Source organism: Ceratotherium simum, chromosome 2 (genome assembly GCF_057802395.1).
Source record: "Ceratotherium simum simum isolate JZ-2026a chromosome 2, ASM5780239v1, whole genome shotgun sequence".
Taxonomy (NCBI): Eukaryota; Metazoa; Chordata; class Mammalia; order Perissodactyla; family Rhinocerotidae; genus Ceratotherium; species Ceratotherium simum.
In genome coordinates this window covers 74,084,540-74,098,548 of record NC_141901.1, presented here as the reverse complement: position 1 = coordinate 74,098,548, position 14,009 = coordinate 74,084,540, and the positions used below count along the sequence as shown (strand labels likewise).

General features: G+C 45.5%; 1 protein-coding gene across 2 annotated transcripts in view; it reads right to left on the bottom strand.

Moving 5' to 3' along the window:
- LOC147918055 (uncharacterized) overlaps positions 1 to 14,009 on the bottom strand; it is a 33,982-nt gene that overhangs the window by 11,096 nt on the left and 8,877 nt on the right. The window contains exons 2-3 of one of the 2 annotated variants that reach the window (XR_015556030.1): positions 8,219 to 8,382; positions 7,463 to 8,086 (exon numbers count right to left, since the gene is read on the bottom strand). Coding sequence is in view for 1 of the 2 variants with exons in the window: in XM_087447811.1 (XP_087303937.1) it covers positions 8,034 to 8,086; positions 8,219 to 8,382 (217 nt within the window). In the remaining variant the exon portion in view is untranslated. Of the gene's footprint in view, positions 1 to 3,815; positions 8,087 to 8,218; positions 8,383 to 14,009 lie in introns of those variants that run through there. The other variant, XM_087447811.1, reaches the window with a different exon arrangement.

Below are 14,009 nucleotides of genomic sequence, written 5' to 3'. Positions count from 1 at the left end.
GGCTCCTCAAGTCCTGCTGTTTCAATTACATCCTGAAAGAGAGGTACATGGTATATGAGTGCATTCAGCAGGGACTAGACCCAAGAAGGCAGGAGGTGAGGGAGAGCTCAGACAGGGCCTCAGGCTGTGGGGAACCCAAGTTCACAGCAGCAGTGAAAGAGGGTATGAAGACCAAATAAGGAGGAAAGGTGGGAATTGAGATCAGAGTAGACTTTCTGAAATACTCTATGAGAGAAGGAATAGTTTGGGGTGACTTCCAGGTCAAGAGCATGGTCACAGAAGTGGTGTCTGGGCTAAGGTGAAGAAGAAGGTAAATCAGAGATGGAGAACTAAGGAAGCTGGGCCATCTATAAGATGTGAACACCACCCAAGATGATGGCAGAACTTGAAACAGAGAGAAGGGCTACGACTGTAGTCATCAGTGACGAAGAAGAACAGATCAGGAAGTTTACATGAGCCCCAGGGGAACAGGGTTTCACAGATGTGAGCAAGAACTGAGAAGATAGGGAGTCCAGATGGCTCAATGGAAGGGCTTGGGAAAGAGGAAGTGAGTGGGAAACTGAGGTGGAGGAGAGGACGCACCAAGTTTTGTTGGGAGTGAAATCATGGGATGGGGCTTACAATTGTGGGTCAACCAATGAAAACAGGGATGTGAGGCAGAGGTGACTGAGTCCTTGATAGTCTTCTGCAGCCCTGCCGCTTCAAGTGTGCTCTGAGGACCCCCAGCATCAGTACCACCTGAGATGTAAGGCCCGCTCCAGACCATCTGGATCAGACTCACATTTTACAAGCTCCCCAGGTGGTTCTAGCACACTAAAGTTTGAGCAGCTCCATTCTAGAGTATGACAAACTTAACACAGCTGTGGCCTAGAAGAGGCACCGTGAGGTCATTACATATATCTGGATATTCTTTTTCTTTCAGGTCCATATGGGGCTGTTGCACTGGCCTCCTAGTATGTGAAAATAGATGTTAGGAGACATTACAAATGAGCCACTGGGCACACGGTCAGTCACACGTGGACAGGCCCAGGCTGCTGCGATGGTATTGGAGAATCTAGACTACTGTGCACATTTTGCGGAGGGCTGTTTGGTGGGGAGAGTGGGGCTGAAGGGAATTGAAACCAGTTTCATGTGTGGACAGAGTCAATGATTGAAGGGAGTAAGCAAAGACAAAGCCCCAAATATCTCCCCACCAGCTTTGCTTTGCATCTGACATCCCACATATCTCCCTCCAGCAGCCAATTCCACAGATATTTTCCGGGTATGAACCAGATGCCTGGCAGGAACTTCTAAACATCTCTTCCAGTTTCCAGAGCCTTTGCATACACTGCATCACGTTTTAATTTTTATTCTCATAACCACCCTTTGAGGTCAACACGGAAGGTAGGATATACTTTCTCTATGTATAGCCCTTGAGGATTTGCCCCAAATCACAAAGCTAATAAATTGGGATTTTAATCTAGGCTTTCTGACTTCAGTCTGCCTCTTTTATGAAGGGGCTTCTTTCTTATGTAATAGACATAGGAGTTTGGTGGGCCTTGGATTGTTGTAAAGTGTTTGATTTCCTAATTATATGAGCAAGGCAGTTTGAAATGCAGAATGAGGGCCCTTTTGGTGACAATCCCCTTTCCCCATCCTCTCCAACCCATCTCATGGGATATTGCAAACAAAGCGAGAAGCGGCCACAGAAAGCAGCCATGCCCACTTCAGTTGACTTCCCTGGGGCAATGTGCGGAGAAGCCCTGATTTCCTTCGTGGAGAGACAGCACTCCGGAAAAGATTACCTATTGCTTCCCTGCTTCCTCACACCACAGGGCGTCAACCTTACAGCTGCGTGGCTATAAAACACCACCGTCTGGTCACTCTGATTCTAAGATGATTGCACATAACGCTAAATAGATTGCTGGCAGAAGTCTTAACTTTTAAAACAAGAGAAATGTGGGAGGAATGAGCCTGCTGGGCCCACCGCTCCCAGACTCTCCGCACCTGTTTCTACACATGCTCCTCGCTGCCCTCCTCTGGGGACCCCACGGTAGTCAGGGAGACTGGGCTTGGAAGGAAGTGGAGGGAGCCCAGGAGCCTCTTTTCCCAGTATTGTTTTGCAACCTAGGCTCTCCCTTTCAGCACACAGCCTGAAAACTGAGGTTGTTTTTCAAAATCCAGGGGAAAGCACTGACGTGAAGTTGTCCCATTGATATGCAAGGTGCCACTCCCTTCAGTCCTCTGAACACTGTTGACAAATGAGACCAGCTGGCTCCCAGGGGGCATTGTCCTCAGTTGTTCATGCAGACACCTTTACCTAAGATGGGAGGGAAGGTTGGGGAAATCAAGAATAAGCCTGTTAAAGCATCATCACTGGGCCCCAGAAGGACCTCTCAGAGCCCACAGCTGTTTACTCTGAGAGTGGCCTTATGGTCCTTCACTGGGATTCCACTTTTCTCCTTGTTTTAATTTTTTTAAAGGACGTTATATGGTGACCAGAGTCTGGGTCAAGGACCCAGGGACAAGGAGGGACTGTCCCACCACTAGTCCTAATGTTTTGCCTTTCAGTAGGCAGAATGTACAGGCCTCTGCTGGGTGAGCTGGTGCCAGCTGTGGGAGCAGCACGATCCAGTGGAGCAGAGAGTTCAAAGTCCAGAGAATCCAGAGGTTGAGAGCGTTTTGTATAATTGTCCTGTTTATGTAGGACTGGCCTCCTAAAATCAATCAGGACACTGAACTTCTGTGTTGGCTATTCAAGTAGATTGTCAGAAAAGTCTCTAAACCAAGCATGGACCTTAACCTGTCATTCCTACACAGTCTGAGGCGTTCTTTGATTTTCCTGTTAACACATTCCTAGAATTAAAGATGTATGCTACACAGCAGGTCTGAAAAGAATTCCATTCAAGGGTCTAAGAATAAAGTCTTTGATCACTTACGAAAAATCATTTAACTTTTCTTCCTTTGCATCTTTACCCATTAAATGCTATAATGAAATTGATTAGAGAAAAATAATAGTATAAATTTATTGAGCTCTTATTATATACCAGGCACTATTTTAAGCCCTTTCATATATTTATTTAATCACCATAACAATATTGATCTCTTTTGCTTTGCACGTAATAAAATTGAGGCTTAGATTTACCTAAAGTTATAGGAGTTACTAACTGGTGGGTTTAAAACTAGATGTTTGTTTTTAAAGTCCTTAACTGCCATACATCATTTACAAAAAGATGACTAGGAAGGGGAACTTATTTTAGAATGTTGCATTTTCTATTGCATTTTATAGTGTTCAAAGTATTTTGTGAATAGCCTTTTTTTGAGCCTCATAATAACACTGTGAATAAGGCAGAGCAGGTCTGTTTCCCATTTTACAGATGAGGAAACTAAAGCCCAGACAGGTTAAATGATTGGCCAAGGTCCCAGAACTGGTAAATACTGGAACAGGGATAAGAATGTAAGTCTTCTGACTCCTACCCCTGTGTAATATCCACTCCAGGCACAGCCTCTCTATTTAGGCCAAGACCACGTGCTGGAAGAGACCTGAGTGATCATGGAGTATACGTTTCTCATTTTACATTTGCAGAAACTAAGATCCAGAGGAGAGTTGCTTAGCCAAGGTCACCCAATTAGCCAATAACAGAATTGGCATCAGATATCAGACTCCTGATATTTCCAATTTAGTGATATTCCCACTCTTTCAAAAAAAGGAACTTGTAAGTGAAATAATCAATTAAAGAAACGTTTGAAGGAAACATTTTTCAGTTGCTTTGGAAGCACGGAAGGTGTTAAAAAACAAACTTCAACTGAGTAAATTTGAAGATCTAATTGGCTTTATTAAATGATTTGTGAATCCAGCAGCATCCCATCTAGCTAGTAGAAGGATGCTCTAAAGGGATTGTAGACACTGAAAAGTTTTTATAGGAAGAAGGGCAGGGCAAGGGAGCTATTAGCAAAAGAAAAGAAAGGATTATTTTTAGGCCAAGCCGGCTCCTCTTGGGAGAAGGGAATGGGGGGGGCGCTATATATCGTGGAGATTACCTCTCCTTGGGGGGGGGGGGTGAGAATGGAGAGGGCCCACGTGACAGATTACCTTACTGGTGCTTGATCAGAAAATTCCAAACTGGTCAATTAATATTACATTTTTACATTTCCGGGAGAGGTTGAAACTCTCCCGGAATTAGATCAGGTATTAAATCTAGGTTTGGTATCATGGGCTTTAGCACGAGTGACGCCATTTGGGGCCTGTGGTTTTCTTTTTAACATAGGGGAAGCCTCAGGAAGGGAAACTTTTGTGTCTTCGGGTCTATCTTCAACCCCGCAGTATTTGCTAAGCGATTTTGTTTCGAGAAGAAGATCATTAACCAGTCACTGATATTATGGCTAAAAAATTACAAAGTAATTTGCCCTTGGTATCCATGTGTTGCTTCTTACTAAAGACGTTATTTTCATGTAGGCTGTATTAGCTTTAAAGGACAGTTTCTCATAAGATTAGAAAACTACCCTCAGATCCAAGACTGAATGAGTCATTATAGCATTCAGCACTAGAGGGCGCTCCATGAGAGGGCTGGCTACGCAGGCTCCCAGGAAGCCACCAGAGCAGCTAGAGACAGGCTCAGGGAAGACCAGAGGAACGGAGGAAATATACAGTAAACAGGTACACTAACTATCATGGGGCCAGATATCACAAGCCGTTATGAAAAATTGTGTGTTTGGTTTTAGTTTTCGTTAATGTTTTAATATAGCCTTGGTCCAGAATAGGATTGACTTTTCATATATATACCACTCAATCCTCACAATCCTGAAAAGTAGGTATCGTCATCTCCACTTGATGGATTAAGAAATCAAGGTTCAGTGAAATTAAGTGAGGTGTCCAAAGTCCTAAACACAAAAGTATTTGCCTGTTAACCATCCTTCCAATAGGATTTCCATCGCACTAGAGCTTTTCCTGCTGAAGACCATGTAATAATTTCCTGTTGTCTGATTAAATGCCTTTCATTTGCAGAATTCCATAAAATTTCTTTAGCTAAAACTTTGTTATTCCACAACCTTGCCCTTCCACTCCAGGCAGTCCAATATTTTTGCTGTCCCCTGCACCATCTTTTTTTTAATTTTTTTTTATTAAGTATTTTTTGTGTGTGTGTGAGGAAGATTAGCCCTGAGCTAACATCTGCCAATCCTCCTCTTTTTGCTGAGGAAGACTGGCCCTGGGCTAACATCCGTGCCCATCTTCCTCCACTTTACATGGGACGGCGCCACAGCATGGCTTGCCAAGCGGTGTGTCCGTGCACACCCGGGATCCGAACCGGCGAAACCCGGGCCTCCGCAGCGGAGCGCGCGCACTTAACCGCTTGCGCCAACAGGTGGGCCCCGCAGCATCTTTTTAGATTCCCTTAGTGACTTTATTCCAATCTCACCTACTAGAAACATCCTCCCTTGTCTTCATCTGCCTCTGAGAGCACCGTGCCTTCATGCCCCAGGGCGCATGGGTGTCTCCTCTGGACCTTAGACCCCTCCTCTCTGATCCTGACCGTGGGGCTTGTTGAACCATGGGAGGTGCTCAGTAAATACTGGTTCACACGCCTTAACAGGCATCAGAATCACCCAGGGTGCTTGCTGAACTTGCAGATGCCCAGCCCCTACCTCCAGACATTATGATTCCCGAGGCCTGAGATGATGTCCTTGTATATTTAACAAGCAACCCGGGTGACTCTCATGTAGGTAGTCTGTGACCTCATTTTGACAAAATACCTCTTGTTGCATTCTACTGAATGCGTTCACACGCATATATTATTACATCATTTGAAGTGATTTACCATCTGTTGCTGTTACTTCAGACATTTTCTCAAGTTGCCTCATTTCTATATATTTTGTTTCTCAAATATATATGCCCCCCCTTTCATACCCACAGGTCCCTATTCGGTGGCACTTTCCCAGCACTTCTCTCTGCCTCAAACATAGCTCCCCGCTGCAGCCCTTACCTGTGTAGCTCCCACTCCACTTCGCAACTCAGTTTAGGCTGCTCCCCGTGATATTATTGCCTGAGTCCGAGTCCCAGGGAGGCGCTCCTGCTGCATGTTCCCATGGCACCTCCACCTCTCCCGCCAGAGCACGGCACACAGTGCACACATCTTGCTGTCTAATGCACACGGCATTCCTCAGCAACTTTATTCCAACCTCACCTCCTGGACACCTACTGTATCCCTTTGTGAGGGCAGGAACTTTGATTTTCTTATTCATTATTATATCTTAGCACCAAGCACAGAGCCTGATATGTAGCAGGCACTTAATGGTTATTTGTAGAGTCAATAAATGAATACACTGAGAAGAGAGACTAAGAAGAGAGAAATACGGAGGAAGGAACTTTAAAATGCACCTTAATTCACAATACGCTGGGAATTATGGAGACAATGACCTTTGGGGTCAAACGGGGCACCCAGCGGATGGCCAGGGGGAGCAGTGAAGCCCTAGTTACCTCACCAGCTTCGTTTTCCCTGTGGATCCAAGTCAGTTCAACTCAGTACACACGTGTTGGGTGCCTTTGAGTGACAGGCACTCTGCTGGACACTGAAGAAGCAAAAGTGTGTAAGACACAGTTCCTGAACTTGAGGGTGTGATGTTTAAAGTGAAACCATTTTGTGATCTATATGCCAGTGTGTTAAACTATTAATAGGAAACAAGAGATGACACTGTTCCACTCTCAGCAGAGTTCAAAGGACTCTGAATCTTATAATTGCCACATCCTGTAAGAGAAATCTTAAAAAGTAATGAGGCATAATGGAAAAAAGCCAGGCTTTAAAGTCCCATGAACCCAGGCGGGAATACCAGAGCTGCCAGTCGCCTTGACTGCATGTGTAAAATAGGCCGGATGATGATGATAATCCCAGCACATAGTAGCGATGGTAAACATTATTGAGTGCTGTGCCAGGCCTCTGCTAAGCACTTTCCATGCATTAACTTATTTAATCCTCTCAACTATTTAATATAAGTGCTTTTATTATTCACTTTTTATGGCTTAAAAAAACTGGCTCAGAGAGGTTAAGTAATTTGCCTAAAGTGACCCTCAATAATAAATGGCACAGCCAGAATTTGAACCTGGGACTGGCTGATGAATAAATGAGATATAATGTAGGTACAAGCCTGGCATGGTGCCCAGCAGATAATAAGCCTTTGGAGATGGTTTCTAATATTCTTACTGCACTTAAGAAGTCGGGCCCCTAGAATTATTGCTGTGGGGTGACTTAGTATGAGGATGGTTCAGCAGATGGTGGGAGGGCTGGGTTCTTGAGCCTACGGCACAAACCAGAGGCAGGAATGGAGGGCACTCAGCCACCAGTGCTGCTGCGACTCCTCCCGCACTCCGCTTCCCAGACTCAGGAGCCATCACCCCTGGACCCCATCCCTGGGGAGCCATGGCATCTTACCATTACCAGGGCCTCACAGGTCACCAGGTCAGGGCCCCAATCTGGTGCTTGCCACCTACCACATGCCTGCCAAGTGGCTGTCTCCGCTTTAATGTCCGTCTCAACCTTCCCCACCATCTATCTGCTCACCATCTCTTCATTGCTCTTGAGCAGGGAGGGCAGGGGACAGCGCCCGAGGCCCAGAAGTCGCCGCTGGACACCACTTTCAAGGTCTTCTAAGTCAACGCCATGTCTTCCACATGTGGCCTGCCTGGAGTGGGGATTAGCAGAGACATAACCCTGGGAGAGGCTGGAACTCTTCCTTCCCTCCTGCAGAATGAGTCATTCTTCCCCACCCTCACTTCACGCCCTGTCCCTCCAGAAGGCAGGGAGAAGCAGGAAGGCTGCACAGGTTTACGAATCCAAATTAACACTGGTACAGGCAAGAGAGGCCCTAAGTCCCGGGGGCCTGGTGTGGTCGGCACCACGCTGAGAGCCGGGAGGCCGTTGTCAGAGGAGAGCTGGCTCAGTGCTGAGGTGTCCGGAGGGCCGGGGCCACACAAACTTGCGTCCACTGCGTCCACAGGCAGCACCTCCTCAGCTGGCCCAGGCCCTCGTTAAACCTCTCGGCTGCAGAGTGCTCACTGATGACTAATTTTCATCTCCAAGGCTCTCCCCGCCTTTCCTTTCACCAACATGAAAACCTGGGGAGGGAAGTGTCAGAATATAATTTGCTGCTGCCTGAACCCTCCTGCTTTAGCTCTTGGCATAGGGGATCATTAGTGAGGGACAAGTGAATAAAATCCCACTTCCTGCTGTATTCACACACTGGTTACCTGTTTGTCTTCTGCTTTCTCTCGGCACATGGCAGGAAGGCCTTATCATCCCTTGATGAGTCAGGACAGCCATCTTCTTCAAAGAGCCAGTGCCTCCAATGGGGCAGTCCTTCAGATTTTCCAGTCCCAACTCTCGCATGAAATTGTACCAGGATCTTGACACCCTAAGCAGACATGAGTCAGGAACTTTTATATTATGACCACTTGGTAGCTTATATGTTAATAAGTGCTTGATAAAAGCAAAATTGAATTGAATCTGAGAGGGAGTCCATTCTTGGAACCTGTGCTCTGCCCCCAAGGCCTCTCTTCCCTAGCCCTCTGCCTTCCCTTCCTGTTGGGGTCCGGAAGTTCCTGCAGGGCTTCAAATTTCAATTGTGAAAACCTCTCCACAGAACTCATCACCGGTTCTTCCTAACAACCAATGCTTTCACTGCCTCTAAGACTTGTACTTAAGCTATTTTTAGCTTGTCCTTTCTTTTAAAAAAAAAAATTACACCAGAGGAGTTTAATGAGCCCCATTTAGCTTTTGTAGAAAAAGAAAATTTGCAGACATTAACCAATAAGAACTACTGAACATCACGGCTGGCTGGCACACCTCTTGAAACCAGCCTTTCCCCGCCTCGGTACAATAGTTTATTTTTGGACAGCAGCCTCGGCACAGCGTCGCAAACACGCCACACCGAGGTTCATCGTGAACTTAAAAGAAGGTGGAGATCTAGGTGAGAGGTTCAGAAAGAGAACTCAGAGTTGCAGAGGGCAGGGAGGGGGAAGGAGGGGGGAGTACTGTGCGATGGGGAGTCCTGGCTGCCTAAGGCTGCTTTCAGCACCCATCGCCTACACGATTCTTTGCTTCTAACCAGCCAGCGGGATGAAGGATATGAAGCAAGTGGGAGACAGGGTGAGATTTCAGATCTTTGTTCATTATCATATAAAACTAACACACACACACCACTACCACCACCACCACCACCAACAATAAAATAAACAAAGAGCTCAGGTGTTCTAGTAGAGCATAAGAAATTATGGCAATTAACATCTCAGCTGTCCACCCAAACCCAAGAGTCTTCCTGGGTCAAAGTTGATTCCAGGAAAGGTTCTCAGCTGTTCTGCGTGGCAAGAAGTCCAAGTCACAAATTACAGAACTGCCCCGAGCAGGGTCAAAGCAGTCAGGGCATGGCCATTTCCTCTCTGGACTTTTTTTTTTTTTTTTTTTTTGGTGAAGAAGATTAGCCCTGAGCTAACATCTGTGCCAATCCTCCTCTATTTTGTATATGGGATGTCACCACAGCATGGCTTGATGGGTGGTGTGTAGGTCCGAACCCGGGATCCAAACTCACAAATCCCGAGCCGCCAAAGCAGAGCACACAAACTTAACCACACTACACCACTGGGCTGGCCCTGCTCTCTCAACTTTTAAGCTCAAGTACCGGGAGGGCTTTCCAGGCATGAAAGTAAAGCACCAAGCTTCTTGGTGTTCATACCCAGCCACACGGTTGTTCCAAAGTCTGCTGATGACCTTCCCAGTTACAACACTGTGTTCTTCACTGGGGCTCCACCATGCCTTTTCCTAACGACTCACAATACATGCTCTCAGGCCCCAAGTTTCTGCATGCAATTAAAGACACATAAATACAGTCTGTAACTGCTACTGGTGTGTCTAAGGTCTGAGGATAACAGAGGGAGATAGACTTCAGCAGAGGAAAAACTTCCTTCTTGGATAAACAGCCCACTCTCTCTGAACTGTGTGAGTGTTATAATGCACCATTCTTCAGAACCCATGTGATTTCAAGCATTCCATAATCACTCAGAAGATAAAAGTGCTCACTCAGAGCAGGATAAAGTGCTGTTGGACCATCTTGGCTAAATGAAAAGATTTTTAGGATGTGGAGAAATTGGTAGATGACAGGAATCATTTTTACATTTATTACTGTGAAAAAGAAATTATCTGTGGTAAAATGAATGTGAAGTATTTATTCATGATGTATAGTATTTCAGTTAATTAATCAAAAGCAGATAAGATGAGAAGAGTAATTCTTTGGAGTTGCCACTCAAGTCCAGTGCTCATAAGGAAAATGGCAAAGAATCTCATGTTTAGACTCTTGATGAGACATTAAAAACTCAACAAAGCCCCATCAAAAAACCAATTGGCTGAGGTCTTTACTTGCATCTTTGCTGGTGAGGAAAAGGAACGAAGCCCAGGCTCTCAGTTTATGCACAATGTACACAGAAATTGTGTATTTATCTTTATTCAAGGATTCGAACTGAGGTGTAGAAGGGCCCTTGGACAAGGATGTCCTATGGCTACAGGAAGGAATGGAGATGAAGAATCAAACTGTGCCTGTGCTCATACTCTTCCCTCTGCCTGTGGGACTTTCCCTGTCCTAGCCACGAGGTGAACTCCTATTCATCCTCTGGGACCCAAAATAACAATTCTTCTGTGAAGCCTCCCTTGATACACATAATCTTTCTCTTTGCATTTCTGTCTCTTCCCACCAGACTGAGAGCTCTCCAAGGACCAACAGTATGCTTTACTGATGCATGTGTTTCAACAGCCAGCACAATGCTTGACTCAGAATTAATAAGTACTCAATAAATGTTGTTATTATTTATAATGTATAAAAAGAAAATTTTGTTAAATGCATGTATGTATGGCAAGGGCAAGGAGAACAAATAATAAAAGGATTGATGGTAGGTATTAATTCATAAATTAATAACCATCAGCTTATCACTGCACAAGGCAGGGGGACAGACTGAAGAAACATAAGACAGAGTCTAGGTCCTAGGTGGGAGAGTCAAAAGAAACACACATGAAATAGCAGGGGAAACACAAAACAATATATGACTACATCTTACAGTTAATGGTTCAGAGTAGAAGAGGTGGGTGTGAGAGCTTGGCACTTTGAGCTCTACCTCCCACCAAGAGAATTACCCCAAACCAATGTTTAAAAGTCAAATAGCTGTCAGAATCCATTTTCTGGGTTGTTCCTGACCCCACTTTGAATCCACCCCTTGTTCTATTTTGCGTGTTCTCTGAACAGCCCAGCCCCTTTCTCATCTCCCAACTCCCACACCACCTCCTGCTTTTGCCCTTGGATTCTCTGCCCCTCCAGCCCCAACTCCCCTCACCACCCTTAGCCTGTGACATCTCACCTCCTTCCTGGCTGCCCTGGCTCAGACCGACACCCAACGGGTAACTTCCCTGGCATGACCTCAGAACCCTTGCTCATGAGCCAGGGCAGACCCGGAGGGCTTGGCCCAGTGGCCTGGGGTTCACTTTTTCCCTGCCACTAGAGGGTTTTCTGTGAGAACCAAAGTATTCAGGGAAGATCCTTGAAGGAGGAGCTGCCTCACCCTGCCACACCCTCCAGGCTCTATGCAAAGATACGTTCTGCCTCAAGCCCAGTGTTTGCCGACTTGGTGTCTCAACTGCTGAACCCAACCCACTCCCAACTTCCTCTCACCATTCTTTAATCCTTTTCCTGCCAGTGATTCTGCTTGTGTCTACAGCTTCATGCCAGTGTTGCCTTTCTGATGCGCAATTCCGTTTCCCCTGGCTTCTGATCCTAATTTGTCTCTGGAAACTTTTGAACAGTCCCTTTGCCTCCATGGTGCAGCCTAGTGCTAGAGCACTAGGGAGACGGTTGCCTTGGGGTTTAACCAGGCCTCTGGCACCACATCGCTATCTTATGTTGCCCCCGCGCACTTTCTCACCATCTATCCAGGTATCCTGAAAAGTAGGAGGCTTCATGAGAAAGGCAGGTCTTTAAGACCGGGTCAGATTCAGAAGGGCGAATAGGAAAGGTTGGCACGTAGTGAACAACAAAAATTGGGCATGAAGAAAACAGGTTCTTCATGAGATGGAGACCTTTGGATCAGTCTTCCGAGGATTTCCTCGTGGGGCTGGACCCTATTTCAGCACACTGCTGTGTTTAATTAGTGCACCAACTATTGGCTATTAAGTGTCAGGTGTATGATCATTCTATTGTGTGTACGAAAAGAAAATCTACAACTTCCTAGATTTCCTGTGGCCATACCCTAGAGAACTTGGGCAGAGCCAGCAAGTTCTGAGCACATCTTTTGGGACTAAGTTGATATCAAGCAAAATAGTCCAAATTAAGTAGCTCCAATTCGGTCAGCATATACCCCAGTACAGAGCCCTGGGAAAGGAGCATAGTGTGTGGAGTCAAGGAAACAGATTGCTATGCAGGCTGTACCAGTCAGCTTTCTCTGGGCTGCCCTATGGTAAACAACCTCAAACTCTCAGTGGCTACAACAGTAAAGGTTGATTTCTTGCTCATGTTATATGTCATCTCATATGAACAGGAGATGAGACTGTCTCTTCCTATAAGTCTGCATTGCCCTAGGATCAGCCCCCATGCTGGTTGTAACTGTTCCACATTTTCTTCATCCCAAGATCCAGGCAGAAGGAGCAGCTATAACCTGGCACATTGCCATTTTCAAGGAAGACAGAAAAGAGAGATGATGAGATACCACAATGGCTCTTAAAGCTCTTTCTCAGAAGTGGTACATGTCACTTTCACTCACATTTCATTGGCCAAAGAAAGTCATATGGTCAAGCCTGAAGTCACTGGGTGGGAAAGTATAATTCTCCCACAGAGAGGACAGCAGGTATTGGGAAAAATATCATAGCTTCCACAAGGATGGACCTTGAACATCAGACCCAGTAGTTTCTAGCTAATGCATTAGGAAACCACCGTAAGTTTCCAAGACAGTCAGTGGCACCAGGAAGCTGTATTATAAGGCCATCTACTTTGCCTGTAAATATAGATTGGCGGGGGTAGAGAGTGCCAGTACATTAATTTAAGAGTGAGTTGATGGATTTGTGATGGGGATTATGAAGAGGGAATGGAGAGAAACAGTTGAGTAGAATAGCTGTTTAAAGGAAAAATAGGGCCGGCCTCGTGGCTTAGCGGTTACGTGCGCGCGCTCCGCTGCTGGCGGCCCTGGCCCGGGCGTGCACCGACACACCGCTTCTCCGGCCATGCTGAGGCCACGTCCCACATACAGCAACTAGAAGGATGTGCAGCTGTGACCTACAACTATCTGCTGGGGCTTTGGGGGAAAAAATAAATAAATAAAATTATAAAAAAATAAAATAAAATAAAAAAATAAAGGAAAAATAGATGGGACCATTCATCTGGTTAAATATGGAGGCTGGAAGGGTATGAGTCAAAGATAATCCAAGATTTCTCCTCACTAGCTGGGCTGTGAGGCTTAAAACACGTTATTGAGCTGATGGAGGAGAACATTCTAAAGATTTCTCAGAATTACAGCACATCGACTTTCAAGGATGATTTGCACCAGCTATGATGTGCCATAAAGAGCACTGAACTTTTCCTCAAATATCTGGGCTTGGTTCCTGGGTCAGACATTTATTAGCTGGGTGGCCGTGGGCAAATCCCTTCACTTCCCTGTGCCTCAGTTTTTGCATTTGTAAAAATGGAGATAATGATACATACCTCACAGGATTGTTTGAGGACTAAATTTCTCTGAAAATTATAATGATTTATAAGGTATGACTATCAGAGATGGAAGCACCTCTTCAGTCTAACCACCCGATAATTATATTAATTATATACCGTCTTGGGTTGTTTGTGGCTTAAGACATTGCACTATTTCATTTTTGAATACTATATAGATGTTTCCTTGTTGAAAACCTGGGAGGACAGCCAGGTAATATAAACCTTGGATCATAACCTCAAATGCCTAGAGTAGCCAGATAGGTAGTTTAAGATTTTATTTTTTTTTATTTTATTTTTTGCCCCCAAAG